Source organism: Hemicordylus capensis, chromosome 2, assembly GCF_027244095.1.
Source record: "Hemicordylus capensis ecotype Gifberg chromosome 2, rHemCap1.1.pri, whole genome shotgun sequence".
NCBI classification, from domain to species: Eukaryota; Metazoa; Chordata; class Lepidosauria; order Squamata; family Cordylidae; genus Hemicordylus; species Hemicordylus capensis.
In genome coordinates, this window is record NC_069658.1 from 398716538 (window position 1) to 398740848 (window position 24311).

General features: G+C 46.7%; 3 protein-coding genes across 8 annotated transcripts; 1 reads left to right on the forward strand and 2 right to left on the reverse strand.

Moving 5' to 3' along the window:
* Positions 1-1238: 1238 nt before the first annotated feature.
* Positions 1239-2272, reverse strand: LOC128344425 (14-3-3 protein gamma-like). The gene has a single exon (XM_053294488.1). The coding sequence runs from the start codon at positions 2193-2195 to the stop codon at positions 1452-1454; it is 744 nt and encodes a 247-aa protein (XP_053150463.1). The 5' UTR covers positions 2196-2272; the 3' UTR covers positions 1239-1451.
* A 2795-nt stretch (positions 2273-5067) lies between these two features.
* DCXR (dicarbonyl and L-xylulose reductase) lies at positions 5068-12437 on the forward strand. Of its 6 annotated transcripts, none has more exons than XM_053294483.1 (8): positions 5068-5323; positions 5703-5800; positions 7414-7568; positions 7976-8018; positions 8833-8932; positions 10454-10518; positions 10896-11013; positions 11757-12437. In XM_053294483.1, the coding sequence occupies exons 1-8, from the start codon at positions 5104-5106 to the stop codon at positions 11858-11860; spliced, it is 903 nt and encodes a 300-aa protein (XP_053150458.1). In that variant the 5' UTR covers positions 5068-5103; the 3' UTR covers positions 11861-12437. The 6 variants fall into 6 exon arrangements, 5 of the variants coding, with proteins under 5 accessions (XP_053150458.1, XP_053150460.1, XP_053150459.1 ...); XM_053294484.1 differs by lacking the exon at positions 5068-5323 and adding an exon at positions 5332-5596; XM_053294487.1 differs by lacking the exon at positions 5068-5323 and adding an exon at positions 6635-6689 and having other exon boundaries at positions 5702-5800.
* RAC3 (Rac family small GTPase 3) lies at positions 12042-22380 on the reverse strand. The gene is made up of 6 exons (XM_053294490.1): positions 21859-22380; positions 17579-17650; positions 16240-16357; positions 14256-14318; positions 13156-13315; positions 12042-12941 (listed from the first exon to the last, which is right to left on the reverse strand). Exons 1-6 carry the CDS (start codon positions 21891-21893, stop codon positions 12811-12813), a joined length of 579 nt encoding a protein of 192 aa, XP_053150465.1. The 5' UTR covers positions 21894-22380; the 3' UTR covers positions 12042-12810.
* Positions 22381-24311: the final 1931 nt, after the last annotated feature.

Genomic DNA, 24311 nt, shown 5'->3' on the forward strand with positions numbered 1-24311 from the left:
CCATCCACTCTCAGATGGAAAGTCACAGAGCTCAAGATGTTTTGCCCAAACTTGTAGTGGGGTTCTTGGGTGGCCCAAGACAAATCTCGGTCTCAGCCATGTGCACTTTGGGGATTTAAATGTCTTACTTGGATAATTACTATGATAAGATCTCTAGCCATTTCTGCCTTAAAATGTGCTTTATACAGAATGGGAATATGGTCGAGCCATCCTCTCTCTCTGTGGGAGTTAAAAGTAGTCCCGTTGTCCGACATGAGGACAATTATTCAGAGCAGTGAAATGAAAATAACAAGTTACACAAAGCCTAACCTGTCTTACCATTGCAATGGCACTATGTTGAATAATTTCCCTCATCATGTCAACCATTCAGTTTAACCCTGATACTTGTCAGGATCCGTTTAGGGTTCTTTCTGTAGCACATTAATGTCCAGTGGTCTCCCTTCTTCTGCAGCACTTTAACTGCCTTGCACCATTGCATGCACTTGCATGCACTTGACTTGTAATTCTCATGGAAGTGGCATCTTACTGGCTCCTGCTCCTGCTTTCCTAAGAGTCAACTGAACAAAGATCCTGTAATGGAGAATGCTACTTCTTTTGGGCAGTCTGCTGCAGCTCTTAATCATTAATCACTTAACAAGCAGTTCCAATGGGCTGCTGCATATGACAAGGGGGAAATCTAGGTGTGGCATCAGAGCAACATCAAAAGTCAAATGGTTGCACTGGTACACCAAAACCGGATGTTGTACTGGTACAAGTCAACAGCAATGTGACTGCTGTTCAACTGCACTATGCAAGGTATTGCAGAAAGAAAGCATAGTAGGAGAGCGGCAACACTAAGAGCAATTGTATCCATGTCAGCACAAGCAAAGTCACATAAACTCCTAGCTCCACCAAAGCAATCTTTCAATCAAAAAGCATAAGCATTAACTGAAGGCCTAAACAGACCCCCAAGGGAACATAATGCCAAATGAGAAACACACTAGTGCTTGCATCTTTGGAAGTATTGGGGTGGCAGTTGCCCGTAAGACCCCTCGTCCAGTTATGCAATGCCACTGCTAAGGCCCTATTTCAACCAAAGTAACTGCCATACTGGATCTGCCCAATGAACCTTCTGTATTTTGGAATTTGGCAATTACCAGATAGATTGCATGAGAAGCTTGACAGGCAGAACATAATTACATGGTTTTGTTAGTCCTCGCATCAGATAACGATCTGGAAGATTTAAGCATCTACAGCAGTTGAATCAAAGCACATCAGGAATGGGCTTTTATTTCTAATCAGGAGATAAAGGACCACAGACACTTATGCCTATGTTAATCATCATGGGAATGGGCCTGATACCTGGATGAATGCAAGACAAGTTACAGACGGCACCTGTATCCCACCCACACACCCTTTAATCTTATGGTTCATTTCATGGTGGTTTAAGTGCCAGTTTCAGGACCTGGCTATTAGCCTTCAAGCTCTCCCACATTGTTCTCCACCTGTGGTTGTTGATCACTAGTCCACTGCACAATGCTGTCCCTCAGGTGCTGCATGATGACTGTGGATTCCTTGTAGAACTCTAGGCTGAGGGTCTCCAAGCCAGCAATGGCCTTATCAAAGGCAGCTTTGGCTAGTTTGGTTGCCTGCTGGGGGTTGTTGAGGACTTCATAATAAAGCATAGAGTAGTTCAGGGCCAGGGCCAGGGCCAAAGGGTGAGTGGGTTCCATGTACTTCTGACTAAGTTCTTGAGCTTCTCCATAGGCTTTCTCTGCAGACTTAACGAGTGTCTCCTTGGCATCAGGCAGGGCCACCTCAGCTAAGTAGCGGTAGTTGTCTCCTTTCATGATCAGGTAAAAAGCCCGGCTTTCATCATCTGACTCACTGCAGTGCTTCAGCAGGACATTGTCTAGCAAGCTAAGAATCTCCCAGCATTGTGCTTCCAGTTCTTTTTTGATAGCCTCACGATAGGCCTGGGCTTGCTCCTTCTGCTTTCCAACCCCTTGCTCCACTGAGCACTTTAGCCGCCGCCAAGAAGAACAATGTTCCTGTATTAGGAGCTTGTGAGCCTCAGAGAGCAGGGTCTTCTCCTCGTGAGTCAATGGCTCCTTCCCTTCCACCACAAGCTGCTTCATGGCAGTGGCCATGTCCTTGTATCTGCCACATTGTTCTGCGAGCTGTGCTGCCTGCACCAGCTGCTTGCGGCTCAGCATTGACTAGGAGAGACCAGGAGACACAGACTGGCCTGTCTGGGCCAGGAGGAGGTTCTAGGTGAGTGTGGCAGGCAACACATGATGTCATAGGGACAGGAAGGTTCTGGAACATTCAAGAGCAGACAACTCATTTCCATATAAACTGTGTGGCACATTCATCTACAGAAATTATGCTGAGTTTAGAATAGACGATTCTGCTCATGCTAGCTGTCCCCTAGTATCACAAGGCATCTATAGTATCTGGACATATGGTGAGGCTGGTGTTGCAGTGCAATCACATAGAAATATGGGCTAGTAAGAATGTGGTGGCACAGCCCAACTGTGCTTATGCCAGATTTCAAGGTAGGTGTTAAAACCTTTAAGATATGTGGGTCTTAGGAGAACATACCAGATGTTATGATTTACCTGTTTTATCATGAACAAAACAAGAAAAACCTATAAGGTTTTTCGGTCCCTGGGTGTGTCTGTTACACTTATTCAGGTATCTGTTTATCTTCTATCTTATGAACATAGCTTCTAACAGGTTCCTAATCCTATCTAACCTCAAGAACTAATCTACCCTCCACCCTCATCCCAAATCTCAATCACACATCAATTGCCCCAAAACTGTCTTTTCCCCACATATTCCACTAAGTATTCTCCCTCTTACATCAACATTCCATATGCCAAACAATCTCCCCACCCTGCTCAATAAGAGAAGCCTCAGACCAAAGATCACTACAGTGGTAATGTTCAACCACTGTTCAACCATCAGGCTTTCCATTAAGTTGCAGATGCCACACAATGTGTTTTTGGCAACCACACAAGTGGTTGTCTGAAACCACTTTTAAAAGCCTTGTGGTAGCTTTTATTGGAGCATAAGTCCCCAAAACATCTAACAACAGATAATCCTCTAATACATTTATTTTTGTTTAGATATTTGTTACCCGCTTTTCATTTTTTATTAATTCCCAAGTGGGGACCAGCTATAAAATAGCAAACAACAAGAAAACAGTAACTAATAACTTCTCAATATGACACAGAATAATTAAAAATACTAAATCAGATCCATGTATGGGCTTACCAAGTCATCAAGGGTGAACACTGAATATGGTACAATATAGTCATCATCTGTTTTAAGTGAAATCTAGGCTAATTCGGAGGAGCAGTGGGTGAAAGTCTGGATTGTTAAACATTAGAAACACAATTCTGGCACCTTTGAGGAGAGCTAGTCTTATGGTAGCAAGCATGACTTGAGCACTGTAAGATATCCCCTTAAGGGATGGAAGTGGAGCGCTCTGGAAAGAGCATCTGAGGTTCAAAGTTTTCTCCCTGGCAGCATCTCCAAGATAGGACAAGATTATTTTTTTTATAGGACAAGAGAGATTCCTGCTTGCAACCTTGGAGAAGCCGCTGCGAGTCTGTGTAAACAATACTGAGCTAGATAGACCAAAGGTCTGACTAAATATATGGCAGCTCCCTATGTCCAACTCATATTTTATAGAAGCACAGATCCATAAAACTAAACAGAAGAAAGCTTTAAAGGGAGAACTCCATACACACTTGACTGCAATCTGATCCTGCCAGCAGGTACCCAATGCTTGTTTTAACCTTCATTACTGCCTGGGTTCAAGAGGCAGGTCAGAGCTGTGGTCAGTTGTGGGGGGGGGGCAGTGTCCAGTGACAACAAAATTAAGGAAACTTGAGAGGAATGAAGAAGGACCATGGAGCATAAGATCAGAGCCAAGATTAGGGTGTTTTCCATATAGACATGGAAAAAAAGTAAGGTAAAACACATTCCTTGGTTTCTTTTATTTAGACTGAGAGATGTAAAAGCAGGAGGTGTTTGCATATAAGTGAATAGAACACAACGTTCACCATGACTTCAATATTTTATTGAATATTAGAGGCTGGATTTAGATTAGGGAGTAGCTGCTTCTTGAGGCAATAGATGTGGCAATTTAAGTAGATGCAAATGTATGTGTGTTATTATTTTTCCTGTTTTTGGCATACTATTAATTATTTCAGATGATTTAGTTACATGGATATTATTAGCAAGATTAATGCACTTGATATAGCAATATACGCTATGTAATGGTTCTATCTGCCACATGAGAACACTGGTATATTGAACAGGAGACTTATCTGTGATATATTTTGCCAACAGAGAACAATCATCAACTGGAAATGAAAATTCGGCTGCCGTCCCAAGCATGCGTTCTTGAAATGTAGACCAAAACCAAGAGAACTTCAGAGAACTTCTATCAAAAATGCCATTTCTCGGTCAGAAGTGTACACCGCCTAGAGATATGCATATCAGGCGGTACAGAAATATGAGAGAGAGAGAGATAACTAACTAACGTGCGGGAGCATTGTCCTGAAAAAGATATAGCAGCATCTCTGATAGATGTTCTCTTGGTTTGGGTGTACGTTTCAAGAACGCATGCTTGGGACGGCAGCCTAATTTTAATCTCCAGTTTATGATCGGGCAATAGGTTTAGCATTGAGGGGTCACTGAATCCGCACTGAATAGCCCTGTGCCTCTTTCGCGCCCCACCCCAATATAGATTTCTCCCCCAGGTGCCGCCACCAAGAGATCTTTCTCCCACTTAGCCCTTGTGCGAGAGTTGTTTTCAGCGAAGCTCCATCTCAGCCCCCGTCTGATTTGTGGAGACCCTCCTGATGATGATGAGCCTGGTTGACGAGCCCAACTCTTCTCTTTGGTTGAGCGGCGGCGGGAGGCGAGGCTGACAACCTGCCTCCAGATCATCACAGCGCTGCTAGACGCCCTAGTTCCCCTCGCTGTTGTCTCGTAGGAGCAGCTGCCGCTTTTACCCCGCTACCGAGAGAAGAAAAGCATGGCGCCAAAAGTAACTAGGACAGGACTCCTAGACTCCAGACAAAGGAATGGTCGCTCTAGTATTGTTAAATGGCGGGAGGTGGGTGGGGTGAAGAGCGAGCACCCGGCGTAAAGCAAGAGGAAACCATTTCGGGGCGGGTGGGCTGGGCAGGCAGCCACCGCGCTAGCCTCCAGCCAGCAGCACACAGACAACAAAGGGTCTCGCGGGCAGCTCCCCGCAGCGAGGAGGGCTCGCCATTTGTTCCGAAGAGGAAAGAGCACTCGCGTGACCTCCCCGGCCCGCGGCGGGGTAGCGCTCTTAGGGGGCGTGCCCTCCCTGGGGATAGGGGAAGGGCGTCTTGAAGAGGGCCGCCCAAGCAAGCAGGAGGCCTGGGGCCTGTCCCTTTGCAAGCCCTCCTCCCCGTCCCCCCAAACCCGGGGCAGATCTTGCATCGTCCCACCCTTCCCTCCTATCTCCGCCCCCGAATCGCGGACTCTGTACTCCTCCAGACGGCTCTCCGCCTCAGGAAGATGGAGCGCTTCTTCTCCGGTCGCCGGGCTCTGGTGACAGGGGCGGGCAAAGGTAGCGGGTGGTCAGAGCCGCTACGGTGGCAGGCGGAAGGTTGCAGCAGGGATCCCTTCCCCGCCCTGTCCGCCCTTTTAACCACTGTCTTGTACCCCCTTTGCAGGGATCGGCCGGGCTGTGGCGGTAACCTTGAGCCGGGCCGGGGCCCTGGTGGTCGCGCTGAGCCAGACACAGGCGGACCTCGACAGCCTGCGGGAGGAGGTTAGGAGGAGGTGGCTGGCCAAGGCTCGCCCTAGCTGCAGTACATCTCGCAGTAGTACTTCCTCCAGTTACACAAAAGCAGCCCTGCTGGAGCAGGCCCATTTAGTCCAGCATCTTGGTTCCCACAGTGGCCCACCAGATGCCCCTGAGAAACCCACAGGCAAGAGGCGAGGGCATGCTCTCTCTCTTGCTGTTGTTCCCCTGCAACTGGTATTTACAGGCATCTTGCCTCTGAGGATGGAAATCACCTATAGCCACCAGACTAGTGGCCCATTGATAGGCATGTCCTCCATGAATTTGTCTATGCCCCTTCTAAAGCCATCCAAGCTAGTGGCCATTCTAGTCAACCATCTGGCGCTTTCCCTGGCCCCAATTCCTACAGGAAGCCCACCCATCCCATGGTCGCCAGCCTAGCAGCTCCAAGACTCCTCCATAGGCTTAAGCCAGGGATCCTCAACGTTGGGCCCCTCAGATGTTCTTGGACTTCAACTCCCATGATCTCCAGGCCCAGTGGCCTTTGGCTTGGGATTATGGGAGTTGAAGTCCAAGAACATCTGGGGGCCCAACGTTGAGAATCCCTGGCTTAAGCAACCCTCACTTACAAGGCTCCAATCAATATTCTTTTCCTGGGCAGACTTTCTAGCATGTCCCCAGACGGAGAGCCTGTTGATCGCAGTACCACCATCAGAAAATTGTGAATAGGGTTGCCAAATGGCTTCTGGCCAGATATGGCTTGGGTTACCTCCCCCCCCCCCAAAAAAAAAACTTCCTGTGCCTTTAGCAACTTTGTGATAAACAGAAATTCAGTAGTGGAATGAGAACTTTTTTCCCCAGCATAGAGATGCAGTCATGAGAAGAGCTTCTTCTGATCAGTTCTGCCTGCATGCAGGTGCTTTTTAATTTGACTAGTTTTTATTGCAAATTGTAATGGTTTTATTTATTGTTATTGCTTCTTATACCTGAGAAAGGTATAAGAAGCAATTATGTCCTGAGAAGCTGTGCCTGAAGGGTTGGATAAAATAATTCTATTAACAGGAGCCTGGCCAGAAAAAAGTTTGCAACCTTTGGAATGCCTTTCTCCATCACAACATTGTTGTTACAGGAGAACTCACATTTTGCCCATCCCCCTCCTTCTATACAACTCTTAGAATATTTTCACATGACACTAAAATGTATCTTTACATCTCTTGGGAACTATTTTTGTACATATGTTATTATTGGTATTGTGAATACAAAAGAGAGAAAACCATTCGGAAATCAAAATTTACTTTTTTATCTTCAAATTTAAAATCAAAGGTACATTTTTAAGTAACCTGTGTAGATCTTACAGGTGCAAGGTGATGCAAAACACATGTTTAATGTCACATGTGGAAGTACCCTTAAAGGTACCAGATCCCTTTCAGGGTCTAATGATTGGATCCTACTCTTTGAACCATCAGCCCTAGTTAACTGGAACAACATCTCCTCAAACTGTCACATTCCATCTTCATTAAATCTCCTTTCCATCTGCTTTAGAACCACAGAAGCCTGAGTGCATGTGTGCGTGCACGCACACACACTTCCCCTGCAGTCCCACTAGCTTTCTCCCCCTCTTCCCTCTGCTCTGTCCCCAGTGCCCTGGCATTCAGACGCTGTGTGTGGACCTAGGAGATTGGGAGGCTACAGAGGCAGCACTGAGCAAACTGGGGGACATTGACCTGCTGGTGAATAATGCAGCTGTAGCATTGCTGCAGCCATTCCTAGAGGTGACCAAGGAAGCCTTTGACAGGTAATCCATGACATGGGCTTAAGGGTGAAGTCCCCGACCAGTACTATTTAGCTAGAGAGAGATGCAACTCACTTCCTATCACAAGTTGCCAGATTCTGATTCTCATTTCCTAAGGCCTTTTGCATCTCATCTTGAAAAGGATGTATAATAAAACCTTTGTCCTAGACTGGTGTTTAAATATGAATCTCTCTGTTTGAAAAAAAAAAAAAAATCTGGCTCAGAGAGGCATAAACCACACATGCTTCTGCTGCCCTGGGAGTAGAAGGGGACTAGGTAGATATGCTGGCAGGATTGGGGGAGATCTATTTACAGATTACAAATGCTTGAGGACTCAACGGTCCTCTCAAGCTGCTGCTGTCTGTTTATTCTTTAATTTGCATATTTAATCTGATTTGGATTTTGTATAGGTCTTTCAGTGTCAACCTTCGGGCTGCACTGCATGTCTCGCAGGTGAGAAGATGTCTGTCTGGTGTTATTATTATTATTACATTTATATCCCGCTCTTCCTCCAAGGAGCCCAGAGCAGTGTACTACATACTTGAGTTTCTCTTTCACAACAACCCTGTGAAGTAGGTTAGGCTGAGAGAGAAGTGACTGGCCCAGAGTCACCCAGCTAGTTTCATGGCTGAATGGGGATTTGAACTCGGGTCTCTCCAGTCCTAGTCCAGCACTCTAACCACTACACCACGCTGGCTCCCTAGTGTTGGGAGGGCAACACTAGCTTCTGAGCAACATGCAGGTGATCAAGCAAAAAGCTTCCTTGAATGTCTAGACTGGTATTTTAGCCACTAGTAGGATTTGTAGTTACAGCTCAATCCCATGCATGTTTATTCAGAAGTCAATGGGACTGAATCCCAATTCAGTGTGCATAGAACTGCAGCCTTCCGGTGGTGAACATGCAGAACTTAGACTATGCTGTTGCTTGCCCAGCAGGTGTATTAAATCTTCACCTTCTCCTCTTTCATCTGAGCTCTAGTCTGTCTTTGGTTATGCTGCTAAAGGCCTGGGTTAAACTCTAAGCTGTCAGTATGGTGCAGTGGTTAGAGGGTTGGACTAGGACCGGGGAGACCTGAGTTCAAATCCCCATGCAGCCATGAAACTCACTGGGTGACTCTGGGCCAGTTGCATATCTCTCAGCCTAAGCTACCCTACAGGGTTGTTGTGAGGACCATGTACACCTTTTTGGGCTCCTTGGAGGGAAAGCGAGATATAAATGTGGGTTTTTTTAAAGTTTTCCTTCCTTCCCTGATATTGCCCATTTCAGATTGTTGCTCGGAAGCTGATTGCCCGGGGGGCACCAGGTGCGATAGTGAATGTCTCGAGCCAGGCTTCCCATCGGGCTCTTGCTGATCACACAGTTTACTGTGAGTATAATTCTCAAATCTTCTGTGCTGTCCTTCCCCCTGAAATGCAGCTGGAAATATCAAGTAGGGTATCAAGTTTTCAGATTGATTGTAATTAGAACATTGCTTCAAGCCATGTTTGCTCAAGAGTATGGCTTCTGCAAGGGCAAGTCTTGCCTCACACCAACCTTTTGGAGTTCTTTGAGAGGGTCAACAGGTATGTGGATACAGGTCATCCAGCTGACATAGTATTATTGGGTAAACTTAGCAGTCATGGGATAAGGGGACAGGTCATGTGTGGATTGGTAACTGGTTGAAGGATAGGAATAAATGGATAGTTCTCAAAATGGAGAGAAATAAGAAATGGGGTCTCCCAGGGATCCATACTGCGAATGGTGCTCTCTAACTTGCTCATAAATGATCTAGAAGTTGGGGTAAGCAGCAAAGTGGCCAAATTTGCAGATGACACTATACTATGTAGGGTAGTAAAATGCAAAACAGATTGTGAGAAGGTCCAAAACGATGTCTCAAAACTGGGTGAGTGGGCAACAAAATGGCAAATGCAGTTCAATGTTAGCAAGTGTAAAGTGATACATATTGGGGCAAAAAAACCCCAAACTTCTCATATACGCTGATGGGGTCTGAGCAGTTGGTGACTGACCAAGAGAGGGATCTTGGGGTCGTGGGGGACAGCTCATTGAAAGTGTCGACTCAATGTGCAGCAGCTGTGAAAGAGGCCAATTCCATGCTTGGAATCATTAGAAAGGGGATTATAAGCAAAACTGCTAATTTTATAATGCCCTTATACAAATCTATGGTGCGGCCAAATTTGGAGTACTGTGGACATTTCTGGTCACCATTCCTAAAGGAGGACACTGTAGAACTGGAGAAGGTGCAGAAGAGGGCAACCAAGATGATCAGGGGGCTGGAGCACCTTCCTTACGAAGCAAGGCTACAACACCTGGGGCTTTTTAGTTTAGAAAAAAGAAGACTGAGGGGAGACATGATAGACGTCTATAAAATTATGCATGGTGTGGAGAGAGAGAAATTTTTCTTCTTCTCTCATAACACTAGACCAGGAGTCATCCCACGAAACTGATTGCCAAAAATTTTAGGACAGACAAAAGGAAGTACTGTTTCACACAATGCATAATTAACCTATGAAATTCTCTGCCACAAGATATGGTGACCACCAACAGCCTGGATGACTTAAAGAAGGGTTTAGAGAAATTCACACAGGCCTATCACTGGTTACTAGCCAATGACTATAGGCCACCTTCAGCCTCAAGATACCTCTAAATACCAGTTGCAGGGGAGCAACAGCAAAAGAGAGGGCATGTCCTCATCTCACGCCTGTAGGATTCTCGGGATCATCTGGTGGGCCACTGTGGGAAATAGGATGCTGGACTAGATGGGTCTTGTGCCTGATCCAGCCCTGATCCATGTTCTTATGTTCTTAAGATGGTCACAGACATGAGAGCAAATGGGGAGGAGGGAAGAGTAGACCATGGACAGGTTCAGTGCTGCTTTTGTTTGTTGAAGGTTCCACCAAGAGTGCCTTGGACATGCTGACAAAGACAATGGCTCTGGAACTGGGGCCTCATCGGGTAAGAGCCTAACCTTCCCGAATAGGGGAAGATGGATATTTGGAGCAGGAAAAGCCTTGTCAGTGACAGGTAGATGGCAGCCAGAGCTGAGTGAATAAAATGAGATAATAACAAGGGTATATAGCTTCTTCTGTGCCAAAGAGGGAGACTGTTAGGATCCTGTCTCTGGAGTGAACAGGTTGAGTGAATCAGAGCCACATATATCCCTGCAGGCTAGTTGGAGGGATAAAGCTCTCTGGCTCTGGAGAAGACAGGATTAGGAGGTCCTGTTTTTGGACAAGAATGGACAGAACAGTCTTACCACTAGAAGAGGTGATCTGATGGTATATACAGGCTCAGGCTGTGTTCATACTCTATTGCCTTATTCTTGCTTCAAGATCCGGGTAAACAGCGTGAACCCCACTGTGGTCATGACTGCCATGGGACGCCTCAACTGGACTGATCCCCAGAAAGCTGGACCAATGATTAACCGCATCCCACTGGGGAAGTTTGCAGGTCAGTTGGCACACAGGGCCTCCTGCCGGGCCATGCCAGTGGCCAAGAGAGGCCTATTTGGACTTTGAAATCTGGTAGAAAAAGATGGACTCAATTCCTAAATGGCAATCTCTCTTGGGTAATAGACTGCAGGGCTGGGTGAGGGTCAAGGCTGCAGTTGTGCTGGGAGTCTCGGACCAATGCTTGTGCTTTCTCAAACCCACTCTGCCTGGGATGGTGGAGGCTAAAGGGATTACATCTCTGGGATGGAGAGAGAGCCTTCTTTCTATTTCCTCTTCAAAGCACTTATGTCAGCTGGGGTATCCCTCCAGGGACAGGAAAAACTGCTGTTTTTTCTTGGCAGAGGAATTGATATATACAGTTGCCAGGAGACACAGTTTTCATGCAGGGGATGTACCCCCTCATGTATGGCCTTGTTTGTGTGAAAGCACCCTAAAATGATAACCACATCAAAGATGAAAAAGTGACATGGAAAAACAATTATCAGGTGGGTGCCCATTTTGATGATTGTATCACTTCCCTATCACATGGTGCAAAATTGACTCACAAACTCCAGCTAGCAGCTGCCAAAGGGAGAAATGCTGGTGCTGTGCTGATCTGGTCAGGAAGGGTAAGGATGGGAAGGACAATCTTGGTTGGAGAGGGAGGAATTTCTTCCCACCTGTGAAAGGCCTAGAGGACTCAGCTCCTCTGGTTGCCTCCTGACTCTCCTTCAGCTACTCTGGGGACCTGTTTCCTTGCAGAGGTGGACGATGTTGTCAACAGCATCCTCTTCCTGCTGGGTGACCAGAGCAACATGACAACAGGGGCCATGCTGCCAGTCGACGGTGGGTTCCTTGCCTGCTAAAGCATGGTGTTGGCTTCAGTCTCTGTGGAAGCGTATCCGCTCTGTGTGAGGATCCTGTCTCATCATCCAGAGTTGCTGAAGCGGCATGGAAGGAGTGAACAGAATGGAGTGGGAGATTCCAGAACTAGGATCCACAGAACTAGTGAAGAAAATGGACTGCGCCTAAACAAACCACACCCACTTACTTATGGAGAAATGTTTATTGTATAAAATAAGAGGTGTTCAGCTCATCACTCTACACGATGATTAAAAACTGGACCTGTCTCCCTCCCAACCCCTCCAAAGCTCTCCTTGCTCCATCCCCCATTCCACTACACTCAACAACAAGGAAAGGGTTGGCCATCACCCTCCATCCTACTTTTTGTTTGGTTTTTACACAAAGATCCCTGCCCTACGGCCCTGTGCTGCTGCCCAGACTGGACAAAGCAGAGAGACCTTCCTCCCGATATTTGGGAGAGCTCAGGAGCAACACACAGGCTGATGTCCTGAAAGGCAAAGGCAGCTTTGGGTGGCACAGAGCTGCATTGATCTCTTGGTTCCTGTCTCACACAATAAAGCGCTAATGGCTCCTCCTCCAGCCTGTGTCCCATTTGTCTGTTTCCCCCACAACTGGGGTTAGTTACCTGCTCCCACCACGAAGCTCTAGCACCCATAGAAACAGCAACACAGGGCTGGTCTTGCTATTCACGCACTACCCCCTGGCATGGAGTCCTGGAGAGCATGCTCCTTTTGCTGCTCTGCTCTGGAGGTGGGACAGCATCAAGCTCCTCTTTCTCTCATGCGGCCCTTTTACACCGACACAGACGTTAAATCAAAGAGACATTTAAAAAAACACTGACTTCGTACATGATGAAGGGCCCCGCCTCTCCCATTGCGGGAACACCCAGCAAACGCTCCCTCCTCGCACGCGCAAGGAGGAGACACCCACAACATGCTGAACTCAGATGCCCTTAGAACACGGTGCACTTCTTGCCAGGCTTCTTCACAGGTGGGGGACAGAGCACAGCACGGATAGCTTCGTCGAAGACAGTCTTGAGGCCTCGCTGTGTAAGGGCAGAGCATTCTAGATACTTCACTGAACCTACAGGAATGGAAGAGACGACAAGGCTTAGTGGGGAGATGTGATTGCTGTCCTTCACCATCAGAAACCTGAACACTTTAGTTTCATTGTTTTAAAGCAAGTTTCTAGTCCTCATGGTAGGGAAAAATTGTGATAATTTATTCTAACTGTAGGAGGAATATAATGCTCTCCACAGATCCAGGCCCGTTTTGTAGCCCCTATTTCCCAAACTCACCAATTTCCCTGGCCATGGCTAGGCCCTGGGGGTAAGTGATGGGGGCCAATTTCTTGTCACGCAGCCTCTCAATGGTGTCCTTGTCATCTCTGAGGTCCAGCTTGGTGCCCACCAAGATGATTGGTGTGTTGGGGCAGTGATGTCGGACCTCTGGGTACCACTAAATGTGTGAGAGACAAGGGAATGAATTGGAGTGGAAGAAAACTGGTACCTAAGATAAATAGGACCACCATAAGTGGCACAGCAGGGAAATGCTTGACTAACCCCTGCTAACTTGGCAAAGAGGCACCTTTTAACGTGGTGATTTTCTTTACTGAGCAGGGGAAGAGTAACTGGCCCTATCCACCCCCTGCACAGTACCTCCAGTGACTGTTGCTGGTGTCTAATGTTTCTTTTTAGATTGTGAGCCCTTTGGGGACAGGGATCCATTATTTATTTATTATGTGTCTGTGTAAACTGCCCTGAGCCATTTTTGGAAGGGCGGTATAGAAAATCAATCAAATAAAAAGCAGAAAGTTGCCGGTTCAAATCCCCGCTGGTACTATATTGGGCAGCAACCATAAAGGAAGATGCTGAAAGGCATCATCTCATACTGTGCAGGAGAAGGCAATGGTAAACCCTTCCTGTATTCTACCAAAGATAACCACAGAACTCTGTGGGCGCCAGGAGTCAAAATCGACTTGACAGCACACTTTGCCTTTAAGATAAATAGCCATTACTGAGCAAGGTGAGGAGGTCCTTAGAGAGAGAGAGAGAGAGACAGATTCTGTGCCACTTCATGCTTCTCACTACCTATCATGACTTTTAATCCTGTTCCAAAGGCTCTACTGATCTGCTCTGATCAGCAAGGAGGAAGACGCCCTCTGCTACTCTGTAGCAAGGCTGCTACTAGGGGATCAGGAAACTGTCATCTACTGAGTCAGGCCATTGGTCCATCTAGCTAAGTATTTACTACTCTAGACTGGCAGCAGGGCTTCAGGCAGGAGTTTTTCTCAACCCTACCTGGACATAAGGACTGAAGCTGGGACCTTCTGCATGCTAAGCAGATGCTCTGCCACTGAGCTACAGCCCCACACTATGTTATGAGAAGAACGTGTTACCTTGGCTCGGACGTTTTCAAAGGAGGCTGGGCTCACCAGTGAGAAGCAGATCAGGAAAACATCCTGTGGAGATAGGAACATGAGTGATATGACTAGGACGGTGTGTGGCTTCACATGCAGCAGGATAGGGAAACATAATGTCAATCCTTGGGTTTCTCTCCCCATACTTCAGTCCATTCACAGTCCCTGATCTCAACAGTATCCATTCTATTTCCAAGCCCTGCTCCTCAAATACCAGATGTCACAGAACAGAGATATGTGATATAGATTTAATTGTAGTGGTGCAGTGATGCAGGGTCTTCTCTTTTTCTCCTCTAGGCTCTCAGCAGGGATGCAAAGCCCTTTGCATTCTAAATAGAAATCACAAGGCTGATCACATGACTGCTTGGGCTGGAGTTTGGGAGGGCTGGGCAGGAAGCTGGGATCCTACCCACCTTCCCCCAAATGAGCAGGGCTCCTGGGCTTCGCCACACCACGTACCCACACAATCGCCTCGGTAGCGAGCACCACGGCAATTCAGAGCCACAAGGAGCAAAGCCCAGCCACCAGGAAGCCCACAAGGCACCACACGAGCAGCACAGTGCATTAGGAGAATGCCTGCTGCCAGGGTGCTCCTCCCACCCAGCTCTATGGTCAAGCTGGCTGCTGGCAACCCAAAAGGAGCTGCCAGCAGTCTGCTTGCCCACATGACTGGGCAGCAAGGTTGGAGGGTGCGGGCAATCCCGGCAGTCCTCACAACCAGCTCTACCCATGTAAGGCAGTTCTAGCCCAGGTAGGGCTGGTTGTGTGAATGACCTTAATATGCTGCTGATGCTGTCCCAACAGTTTGTTACAGAACTAACTATTGGACAACAGTTGGTTTTATTACTATTCATCATGTGTTCTGTTGCAAGGACAATTTGTTATGGGGTGGCTAGCAAATAAGAGATTAATAATGGTAATAATTATTTTTAATAAAATTATTACATCATCATAATATATTTATTATTATTTCTTGTTTACAAAGTCAGACAGGTGTTATTGACTGGTTTGTTTTATCCAGACATCGAGTCCTTCCCAAGGAACTGGAATAGCTGAATTTTATTATCAGTATCGTTGTTATTATTATAGATATCGTCATAGAATATAGGCTGTTCCCAGTAAAGTTGCTATTTGTAATTGGCTGATAGTGAAGATGATGATGATTTCTTGATTACACAGTCAGACAGGTGTTATTGACTGGTTTGTTTTATCCAGACATTGAGTCCTTCCCAAGGACCTGGGATGGCTGAATTTTATTGTCAATGTTGTTGCTGTTGTTATAGATATCGTCGCAAAATACAGGCTGTTCCCAGTAAAGTTGCTTTTTGTAATTGGCTGATGGTGATTTCTGTGGCCCCTATGGTGTTGAGGTGCTCTTCAAGTTGTTTTGGAATTGCACCTAGGGTGCCAATTACCACTGGGATTACTTTGGTCTTTTTCTGCCACAGCCTTTCAATTTCAATTTGTAGATCTTTGTATTTTGTTAATTAATTATTATTGTTGTTGTTTTTGTTGTTGTTGAAGTATGCTCTACCCTTTGTGGTTGACAATCCAGACTGCTGTTCTGGGTGAATAATCCACATGAGGTTCAAACTCTGTAGGATTAGGAACCTATCCTAACAGAACTGCCAACATGACTACATCTATCTAAGTGAGGGGTGTGGCCATTAGGTGGGCGTGGCTATGGGGTATGGCTGTTGGGGTGGATGTGGCGATGAGGGCTGTCATGGAGAGCCTTCTGAATTTGTGATGACACCCTTGCTTAATTGACATTAACATGCCTGAACATGTGCATCATGGCCACAGAATGCAGACTTTGTGATAGCAGGTCATGGAATGTATTTGGTGCAGAATTGACTGGGACCAGCACCTGTTTGGGTAAGCAGGAACTGGCAGGTCCTTTCCTAAAAAGGGATACAGACCCCACCCCACTTGTGAAGGAGGGAGCAGCCTCAGCACTTACCGTCTGTGGATAGGAAAGAGGACGTAGCCTGTCATAATCCTCTTGGCCTGCTGTGTCCCACAGACCAAGGTTTACTGGCTTTCCATCTACCATGACATTGGCAGAATAATTATCAAACCTGGAAGGAAAACGCTTCTGTCAGCCACAGAAAAATCTACCCCTCATCACATGCAGATCACTTCATTTAATTTTAGATAATTGCTTCAGAATAATTCACACACTCTAGTTCTCTTAATCAGTAGCTACTGAGTACTGCACACTTCAGAAAATCTTCTCCCTCACTTTACTTTGCTAATGTAACTGCTGACATACTTAAATCAGTTCTAGTATATAAACAAACAGAGATTAAATGGTAGTAAACCTGGTCTTCCACCGCTTAATACCCTTGCAATATTTAAAGTACAATCCCTAGGTATATTTATTCAGAAGAAAGACCCACTGAGCTCAATGGAACTCGCTCCCAAGTAAGTCTGCTTTGGATTGTGCTGGAATCTCTGTATTCCATTCCAGTAAGTTACTTAACGGCAAGCGGATGCACTCACACACACTCACAAGAACTCTCTGTGAGCAAAAGGATGATTAAAACTAGTCTGAATTAAGTGACTGTGGACTTTTAAATACAGCAGGCTTCACCGTGAGTTTACAGAGAAGCTTTACTGTGAACTTGAAGTTGTCCCCCCAAAAACGACACAAATAGGGGATATTTTAAAACCCAGATATAAATCAGGCTACACTCTAATGCACAGTGAAAAGCCCGAATTGTGTGTGAACTGCTCCCCAATAACTCACAGGGACTTTGCGGTAAATCTGGCCGATATGTGAACGCACCCCACCATTCCGGGCTTTAAAAGCCCTGTGTGAAAATTTTCCACTGTGAACACTCTCCATAGTGAAACTGTGCTTGGAGCAGGGCACAGTTTTGGAAAGTCACTATATCCAACACAAGCAAGACTGCTTTGCTCAAAAATTCCATATATGAAATAGCATGCAATTGCTATGTGGATTGCTATGCTCACACAAGTATATGTTTTTGCTGTGCATACACAGGGAAGCCATGGCCAACCATGGCATCTCATGTAACTGCAGCAAAATAATATACATGCACACTCGATACACATGATGATCTGCACATGGGCGAGTGTACTACTCCAGATACAGAAGTGCTGTCAATATAGGCATTTTGTCACACCTGAAGTGGATCTAGAAGTTTAAGTCTTCCAGCACTCAGAAGATCAACATTCCAGTGGGCGAGACTTACAAGCAAGAATGCTCTTACATGCATTCCATCCCACAACAATATAGTAGAGTGTGTGCCTTGATCCCCACCCCCAGTACTCACACAGTGGGGATGTACTCTCCAGGGAAGGCATTGGTTGTGTAGCTGATCAGCAGACAGGTCTTCCCGACAGCCCTGAGGAAAGGAAAGCAGAGCCATAAAGCATAGCTACAGTAGGATGGCAGGGGGCTTGGAGGAACAAACAATGTGTCCATTTACTGTACTGCCCTACAGCTTATTAGATCCTGTCTAGATTTCCTTGTACCATATTCCCAGCACACCCAAACTTCTTCCACCAAGGATTTCATTAATTGTTCTACGGTGAAGGGAAAACACATTTTGTAGAGTGCTTGTTCCCACAAACTGTCAACCCAGGCTCATAACGTAAGTAAAAAGCAAGATAAAATATATAGGCGAGTTTACAAAAGCAGATTAAAATGTGAGAACTCAAGAATAATCAAGGGGTGTTGTATGCCTCTCTTCAACAAAAAAGTTCCCAAAGTGGTTTATGTAGCAAAAGGTCCTTATCCCAAAAGAAACACACAGAAACACAAGGGCAACACCAGCAACAATCACTAGGGAGATACTATGCTGAACTTGAAAAGGGACAATTGCTTGTCCCTTTCTAAATATAACAAAGATTCCACTTTAAAAGGTTCTTCTTTGCCCAGTTAACAGGAGTATACACTGTTACTAGATGGTGGAGCTTTGTGACAGTTCCTGTTTAACAGGAGCTATTATATGGAGTCCCTCAGGGCTCCATTCTATCACCAATGCTTTTTAACATTTAAATGAAACTGCTGAGTGAGGTCATCAGGAGATTTGGTACAGGGTGCCATCAGTATGCCTATGACACCCAAATCTATTTCTCTTTATCATCATCATGAAATGGCATTCACTTCCTAAACGCCTACCTACAGGCAGTAATGGGCTGGATGAGGGGTAATAAATTGAAGCTGAATCCAAGCAAGATGGAGGTGTTCGTTGTAAGGAATCAGAATTTAAGGGATGAGTTAGATTTTCCTGTGTTGGATGGGGTTGCACTCCCCCAGAAGGAACAGGTACGCAGTTTGGGAGTGTTCTTGGATCCTGGCCTCACCCTGGTATCTCAGGTGGAGGATATGGCCCCAAGAGCTTTCTGTCAACTTCAGTTGATTCAACAGCTGCGTCCATTCCTTGAAGAGAACGACCTCAAAACAGTGGTGCATCAGCTAGTAACCTCCAGGCTCGACTACTGCAATGTGCTCTACGTGGGGCTGCCTTTGTACATAGTTCGGAAACTTCAGTTAGTTCAAAATGTGGCAGCCAGATTGGTCTCTGGGGTAATCTGGAAAGACCATATTATTCCTGTCTTAAAACAGTTGCTCTGGCTGCTGATATGTTTCCGGGCGAAATACAAAGTGATGGTTATTACCTTTAAAGCTCTGAACGGCTTGGGTCCAGGCTACCTTAGAGAGTGCCTTCTTCGGTATGATCCCCATCGCTCGTTGAGGTCATCTGGAGATGTATGATACGTCTGGCAGCAACTCAGAACCGAGCCATTTCTGTAGCTGCTCTTGACCTATGGAATGCACTCCCAGCAGATATCCACAGTTTAGGCTCGCGGTTGGCCTTTAAGAGAGCCATAAAAACTTACTTGTTTGGCCTGGCCTTCCAAGGTTTGTAATTTTTTAAAAAGTATTTTAATTAGTTTTGCATGGTTTTTTAATTGTCTGACAGTTAACTAGGATTAAACTATGATCAGCAGCGAGTGTAGGTGTCAATTGTCGTTTAATCCTAAACTGGGATTATGATGGGACTATGATTGCCACAGTCAGCAATTTGCCAGTAAAACACGGGTTCTCGTGTCACGCTCCATGGGAGTGCAACCGGCTCAGCAATAGTACTGAACCCTTTAAGTATGACCATGCAGATTGTGAGAACAAATCCAGGGCCTTAGTTATCATGTTTTGCTCACTTGTACTATGCGCTAGCATGCACCTTTACTTGTTGCATGTTGTTTTTCTCTTGCTTTGCAATTGGAAATGATCCAGCCACCATGTCTCAGAGATAAAGGCACAAGCAATGATTTCATCCATGCAATCACAAGAAAAGATAGGCAGTGATGGAATGCCTTGCTTCCTAGGTGAGAATATGTCTCAAAATGAAAATCTAGAAGATTTACTTCTCACTGTTCTTGTCACACACACACAGAAATGATGCTTGCGAGAACATTTCCATTACAGAAATAATGATCTTGTGATCAGCACCAGCATTCTAGATTGACAAAATAAAGTATGGAGAGAGGACCTCTACCTGCACCTGCCCATAGTGTCTCCTTGCTTTGTGTTATGAAATGTTCAGTGCTCCTGGTTGCTAATCTTTATTTTGCTCTGGGTATGGCTTAGCAATTAATCTAACACCTGCTTAAATAAAGGTCTGGGGAAGCTGGGTTAATGGTCCAATCTCATCTTTTAAAAAATTCTGCATGCTGTAATAGAACATTTCACGGTACTATAAAAATATAGGAGGGGCATCCTCTAATATCAGCCAATAGAGCAATAGTCTCCAGGCACCCACAAATGGAAACCACAAATCTTACTTTTTTACAAGCTGTTTGGCCACCTCCCATTGTATACATTTAAATGAAAGCTACTATAGAATACTTTATCAATGATATTTAATGCCTTGTAAAAACAAATAGTAATAATAAACTGAGATGCTGCAGTGCTTACCACTTAGAGCAGATATTATACATTGCTGGTGGAATTGCACAAGTTTTGGGAAAGAAGTGGTAAGTAAGGTAAGCGATATGATTAATTATTCTCTTCAGCAGAACACAGTGACTTAGTATTGTGGTAAAGATACCAATAGCAGCAAAATCACACAAATTTAATCTTATCCCGTTGAAGCCCTCAACATAAGGACCAGCTATATTTCACTAAAGGCAGTCTTTGTGTATATGTCTGAAGGCATTAATATCAAATGCAGTTTGAGCAGATTTGAACAAGTTATATAAGCTGCCATTGCAGTATGAATATTGATCTGTATAAACCATCTTCACTTTTGGGGCTATAGTTGCTTCTTTTTTCACCTGATAAAATAGGGTGTTTATGGAATCTCTTGTTTTCTGAAAATACGTGTAATACATTAGTTTATATCTTGGTACAATACCAAGCTGAAAACAGATAAATATGAAATTTGTGTACAATAGCAAGATATAAGCTAAAAACAGATAAATATGAAAGATGTTAGTTGCTATATTGATCTGTTCTTGTAAAATTTAACACAAAAACAAACGACTATCCAACATTAATGGAGTTGGAGACACTGGACTACCTAATGTCCTCTTATCGTGTGACATTAACATAATATGTAATGTTGGAGGTATCCAAACTGTGTTTCACATGCATTATCTCAGCACTAGATGCAGCCACTATAAGGTATGTCAGCACTGTTATTATTGGTGGAGCTGGCTGGACCCTCCACCCAAAGAATCACAGCTTTTGAAAGAGCCGTGGCTTAGGAACTTCATCAGGACTTCTCTTCCTGGCGCGGAGCACTGGCTGTTTCTGCCAAAGTGCTGTTCTTTCTCCCTGCTCTGAAGCAACGTGGCTACATCATCCTCACACTCAAAGCACATTTATATCCCAACTCCTGGCACAATGGCCGTGATCTTGGAAGAAAAGGTGTGTGGGATCTTACCACAAGACAAGCAACCGCCCGGCCCTAGTTCCAGCTGCCAGGGAACTGAGTGACCGCGGAGCGACTAAGCGGGTTTCCTATGCCATCACCAGGCCGCATGGCGAAGCTCTGGGACCAGGAGGAGGGCACGAAAGGGAGCAGAAAAGCTAGCGCGAGGGTGATGAAAGTCCTCCCTGGAGACTGCAGCAGGCAGGGGCGGGGGGAAGCAGAGCGAAGAGGGGGCAGCTCCTGTCAGCAGGAGCAGCAGCAGCAGAGGGCGGGAAGGGAAGGGCTGGCGCGGCGGCCCGGGGAAGGTGGATTTGCTGGGGCAACAATAGATCCGGGCGGGCAGGCGCTTGCCAGCTAGATGGGCGTGTGTGGAGTCGGCGGCGCTCAGAAGAGGATAATCGGCGCTGAGGGAAGCCTGCCCCCCGCCCCTGCCCCCGCCCCGCAGGATCCTCCCGTCCCGGGAGCGCCGAGGGAAGCGGCGCGCCGTGTCTCCTTCCCCCAAGCATCCTCGCTCTCTCCCCGACCGCCAGAGCCCCACCCATGCTTTTTGCCTAGCCCGGCGGCGCTGCTGGCGGCACATGGTCTGTGCTGCTGCTGCTGCCGCGCTGCCGGGCTCCAGCCTCGTCGTCCCCACCGCCACCCCGATGCCGATCCTCGCCGGCGGCGCTCACCCGTCTCCCACGACCACACACTTGATGGCCTGCATCTGCCCCGGGAGCGAGCTGGGCTGGGCTGGTGGTGTCGGCGGCGCTGAGTTCCCTGCCTCTTGGTCTGCCTTCCTCGGCGATGGATGCCGCCCGCAGCCGCAGTGAGCGAGCGACACACAGAGAGAGAGAGAGACCCGGAGCCGGGCGGGGCCGGGAGGAGGGGACGAGGAGGGAGAGGGATGGAGCCGGAGCCGGAGCGGGGAGTCCTGCGGTGGCTCGCCGCGCCGGGTCAGGGGGAGGCGCGTGAAGGGAAGCAGCAAGGCGGTCGGATGCACCCTCGCCCGCTAGCCCAGCGGCACCTCCCTTGCGCCAGCGGGACCCTGGAGCAGCCGCTGCCTTAGGACCCAACAGATGCCTCCGAGTTAGGGAGCCGCCGCCGCCGCCGCCGCCGCCAGTATCTTAGCAACTGACGAGCGCCCGGGCGCCTCCTTGCACGGCTGGCTCCTCCACCAGCAAGAGGCGGGAAGGGGCTCAGCGCGCACCACGAGGCCGCCGAGGGGCTGGCTGGCTGGCGCAGCGCCTCTCCCTCGCGAGGGCTGACACGGGCACCTTCTTTCTAGAGCCCGCCCGCCCGCTACGAAGCCCGAGGGCGCGCCAGAGGTGTGGTGGTGAAGCACTGATTAGCAGCAAGGAAGAGGAGGCGGCGGCGAGCTGCTTTTGTTGAATTTCTGCCTGTCACACCTTGACTGGCACAAGAGCCCTGCTGCCGGGGGTGGGGGAGCAGGGGAGCAGCTGTGGTCAGCAATTAGTTTTAAAGACCGCTACTTTGGAAACCTTCAGTAAAAGGGATGGGAGAGTCCTATCCCTCCTCCGCAAAATCGTCCTGTTACTGCAGCCAACAGTCTTCTTTTCCATAGACCTGGGGCCTCCAGATGCTGCCGATCCCTAAAACAGGGCTAGGTGTTATGATGTTATTTCTGCTCTGTTCTATGGCTTATTGTTGGATGGTTGACAGCCCTGACCTCTAAAGGGTCAGAGATCCTCAAGTGAGCAGCCTCATGGAGGCATCTGGCACACACAGAACCACCCTTCCGCTCCCCACCCCCGGAGGCCATGTCTTCTCCCGTTGTAGGCAGGCACACAACTAAACACAAGCCGATAGAGAGAGTTTCATCTTCCCAATGGGTTCGGTGTATACTTGGTGGGAAAAGTCCCTGAAGATGCGTTGACAACCCTATTGATTTAGCCTGGTTACATCCAGAACTTCTCTTTTGTGCTTATGTTTTTCCTTAACATCCACTCTTCATACTCAATCTCTGGCATTCTCAGAGACTGTCCCCACCCCACAGGTGATCTGTGACTCCAAGCTTGAAATTGGAGTGGCCATTCACAGTTGATACCTGCTGCAGGCAGAGTATATGGATTTGCTTCTATTCTTAGCTATGACATTCTCTGACTAGGAGTCAGTTTGGGAAGTCAGTGTAGTCCTCTGGATAGGTAGTTTGGGTTTTGGCCTTAAAGTGGGTGTGGTGTGGTGGGAGGGTTTAAAGCCAACTTCAGTCATGTGGTGGAAGGACTCCCCCAAGCATTTCAGATCACATCTGATTACATTTCTAGCCACCTCATTATTTCTATGCCATACTAAAACTAATGAAACTGGCCTATATATAAAGGTACACATGCACAAATTCCTTTTTCAAAATTTCAGGTAAAATGAGCTAAGCTTTGCTGAATCAGTCCAAAAATCCTGTTTCCCACAATGACTAGAAGTGAGCATGTAAATAAATAGCCCTCTTCCTCTGTTCCTTCCCAGCAACTGGTACTCACAGGCATACTGACAAAGGCAAGAAGCAAATATGACCTTGACCTGTGCTGAGAATATTGCTATACTTACTACAAACAATAAATAAGTAACCAAGTAAATACTCTTTATAAATGTAATTTGCAATTTAACCTGGAAATACATCCAAGAATAGGCTTTTAACCTTGCTGAGAATCTTCTTCTCCCTACCAAAGTCTCTTTGCACTGCATACTTCTGAAATCTGGAATGGTGTCTTCAGCATCAGTTCCTCCTCTATAAAATGGTAATAATTGATCTAGTCACATGACTGCCCGGTTAACTGAAGCAGTTGAAGAGCACTCCCTCCTTAAACCAGTTCAGGGTTCAACATACTAACCTCGAAGGAGTTTTTTGCTTGCGGAGGAGCAGGTTGGCTTAGGGAGAGATTGGTCCATCACTGACAAGTGCCTAGTTCCACAACATCTGAGAAATATTCCACCCATACTACAACCTCCCTCTATGCAGCGTTTATAGACCTCAAGGTAGCATTTGATTCTATCTCATGAGTCAAACTGTGGGAGAATCCGGAAGCTTCCTCAATTGACAGACGCCTGCTATACCTCATCAGATGATACATCCCTGAAAGTAAGCTACAACCTCCAAGGTCATCTATCAAGCACTGTTCCACCTGTAAGG

Coding starts and splice junctions, on each gene's coding strand:
- LOC128344425 (XM_053294488.1), bottom strand. CDS start 2,195: ATGCTGAGCCGCAAGCAGCTGGTGCAGGCAGCACAGCTCGCAGAACAA.
- DCXR (XM_053294483.1), top strand. CDS start 5,104: ATGGCGGGAGGTGGGTGGGGTGAAGAGCGAGCACCCGGCGTAAAGCAA. Junction 7,569..7,975: donor ACCAAGGAAGCCTTTGACAG/GTAATCCATGAC, acceptor GATTTTGTATAG/GTCTTTCAGTGTCAACCTTC. Junction 10,519..10,895: donor TGGAACTGGGGCCTCATCGG/GTAAGAGCCTAA, acceptor TCTTGCTTCAAG/ATCCGGGTAAACAGCGTGAA.
- RAC3 (XM_053294490.1), bottom strand. CDS start 21,893: ATGCAGGCCATCAAGTGTGTGGTCGTGGGAGACGG. Junction 17,651..21,858: donor TGTGTGGTCGTGGGAGACGG/GTGAGCGCCGCC, acceptor TCCTTTCCTCAG/GGCTGTCGGGAAGACCTGTC. Junction 12,942..13,155: donor AGCCATGGCCAGGGAAATTG/GTGAGTTTGGGA, acceptor CCATTCCTGTAG/GTTCAGTGAAGTATCTAGAA.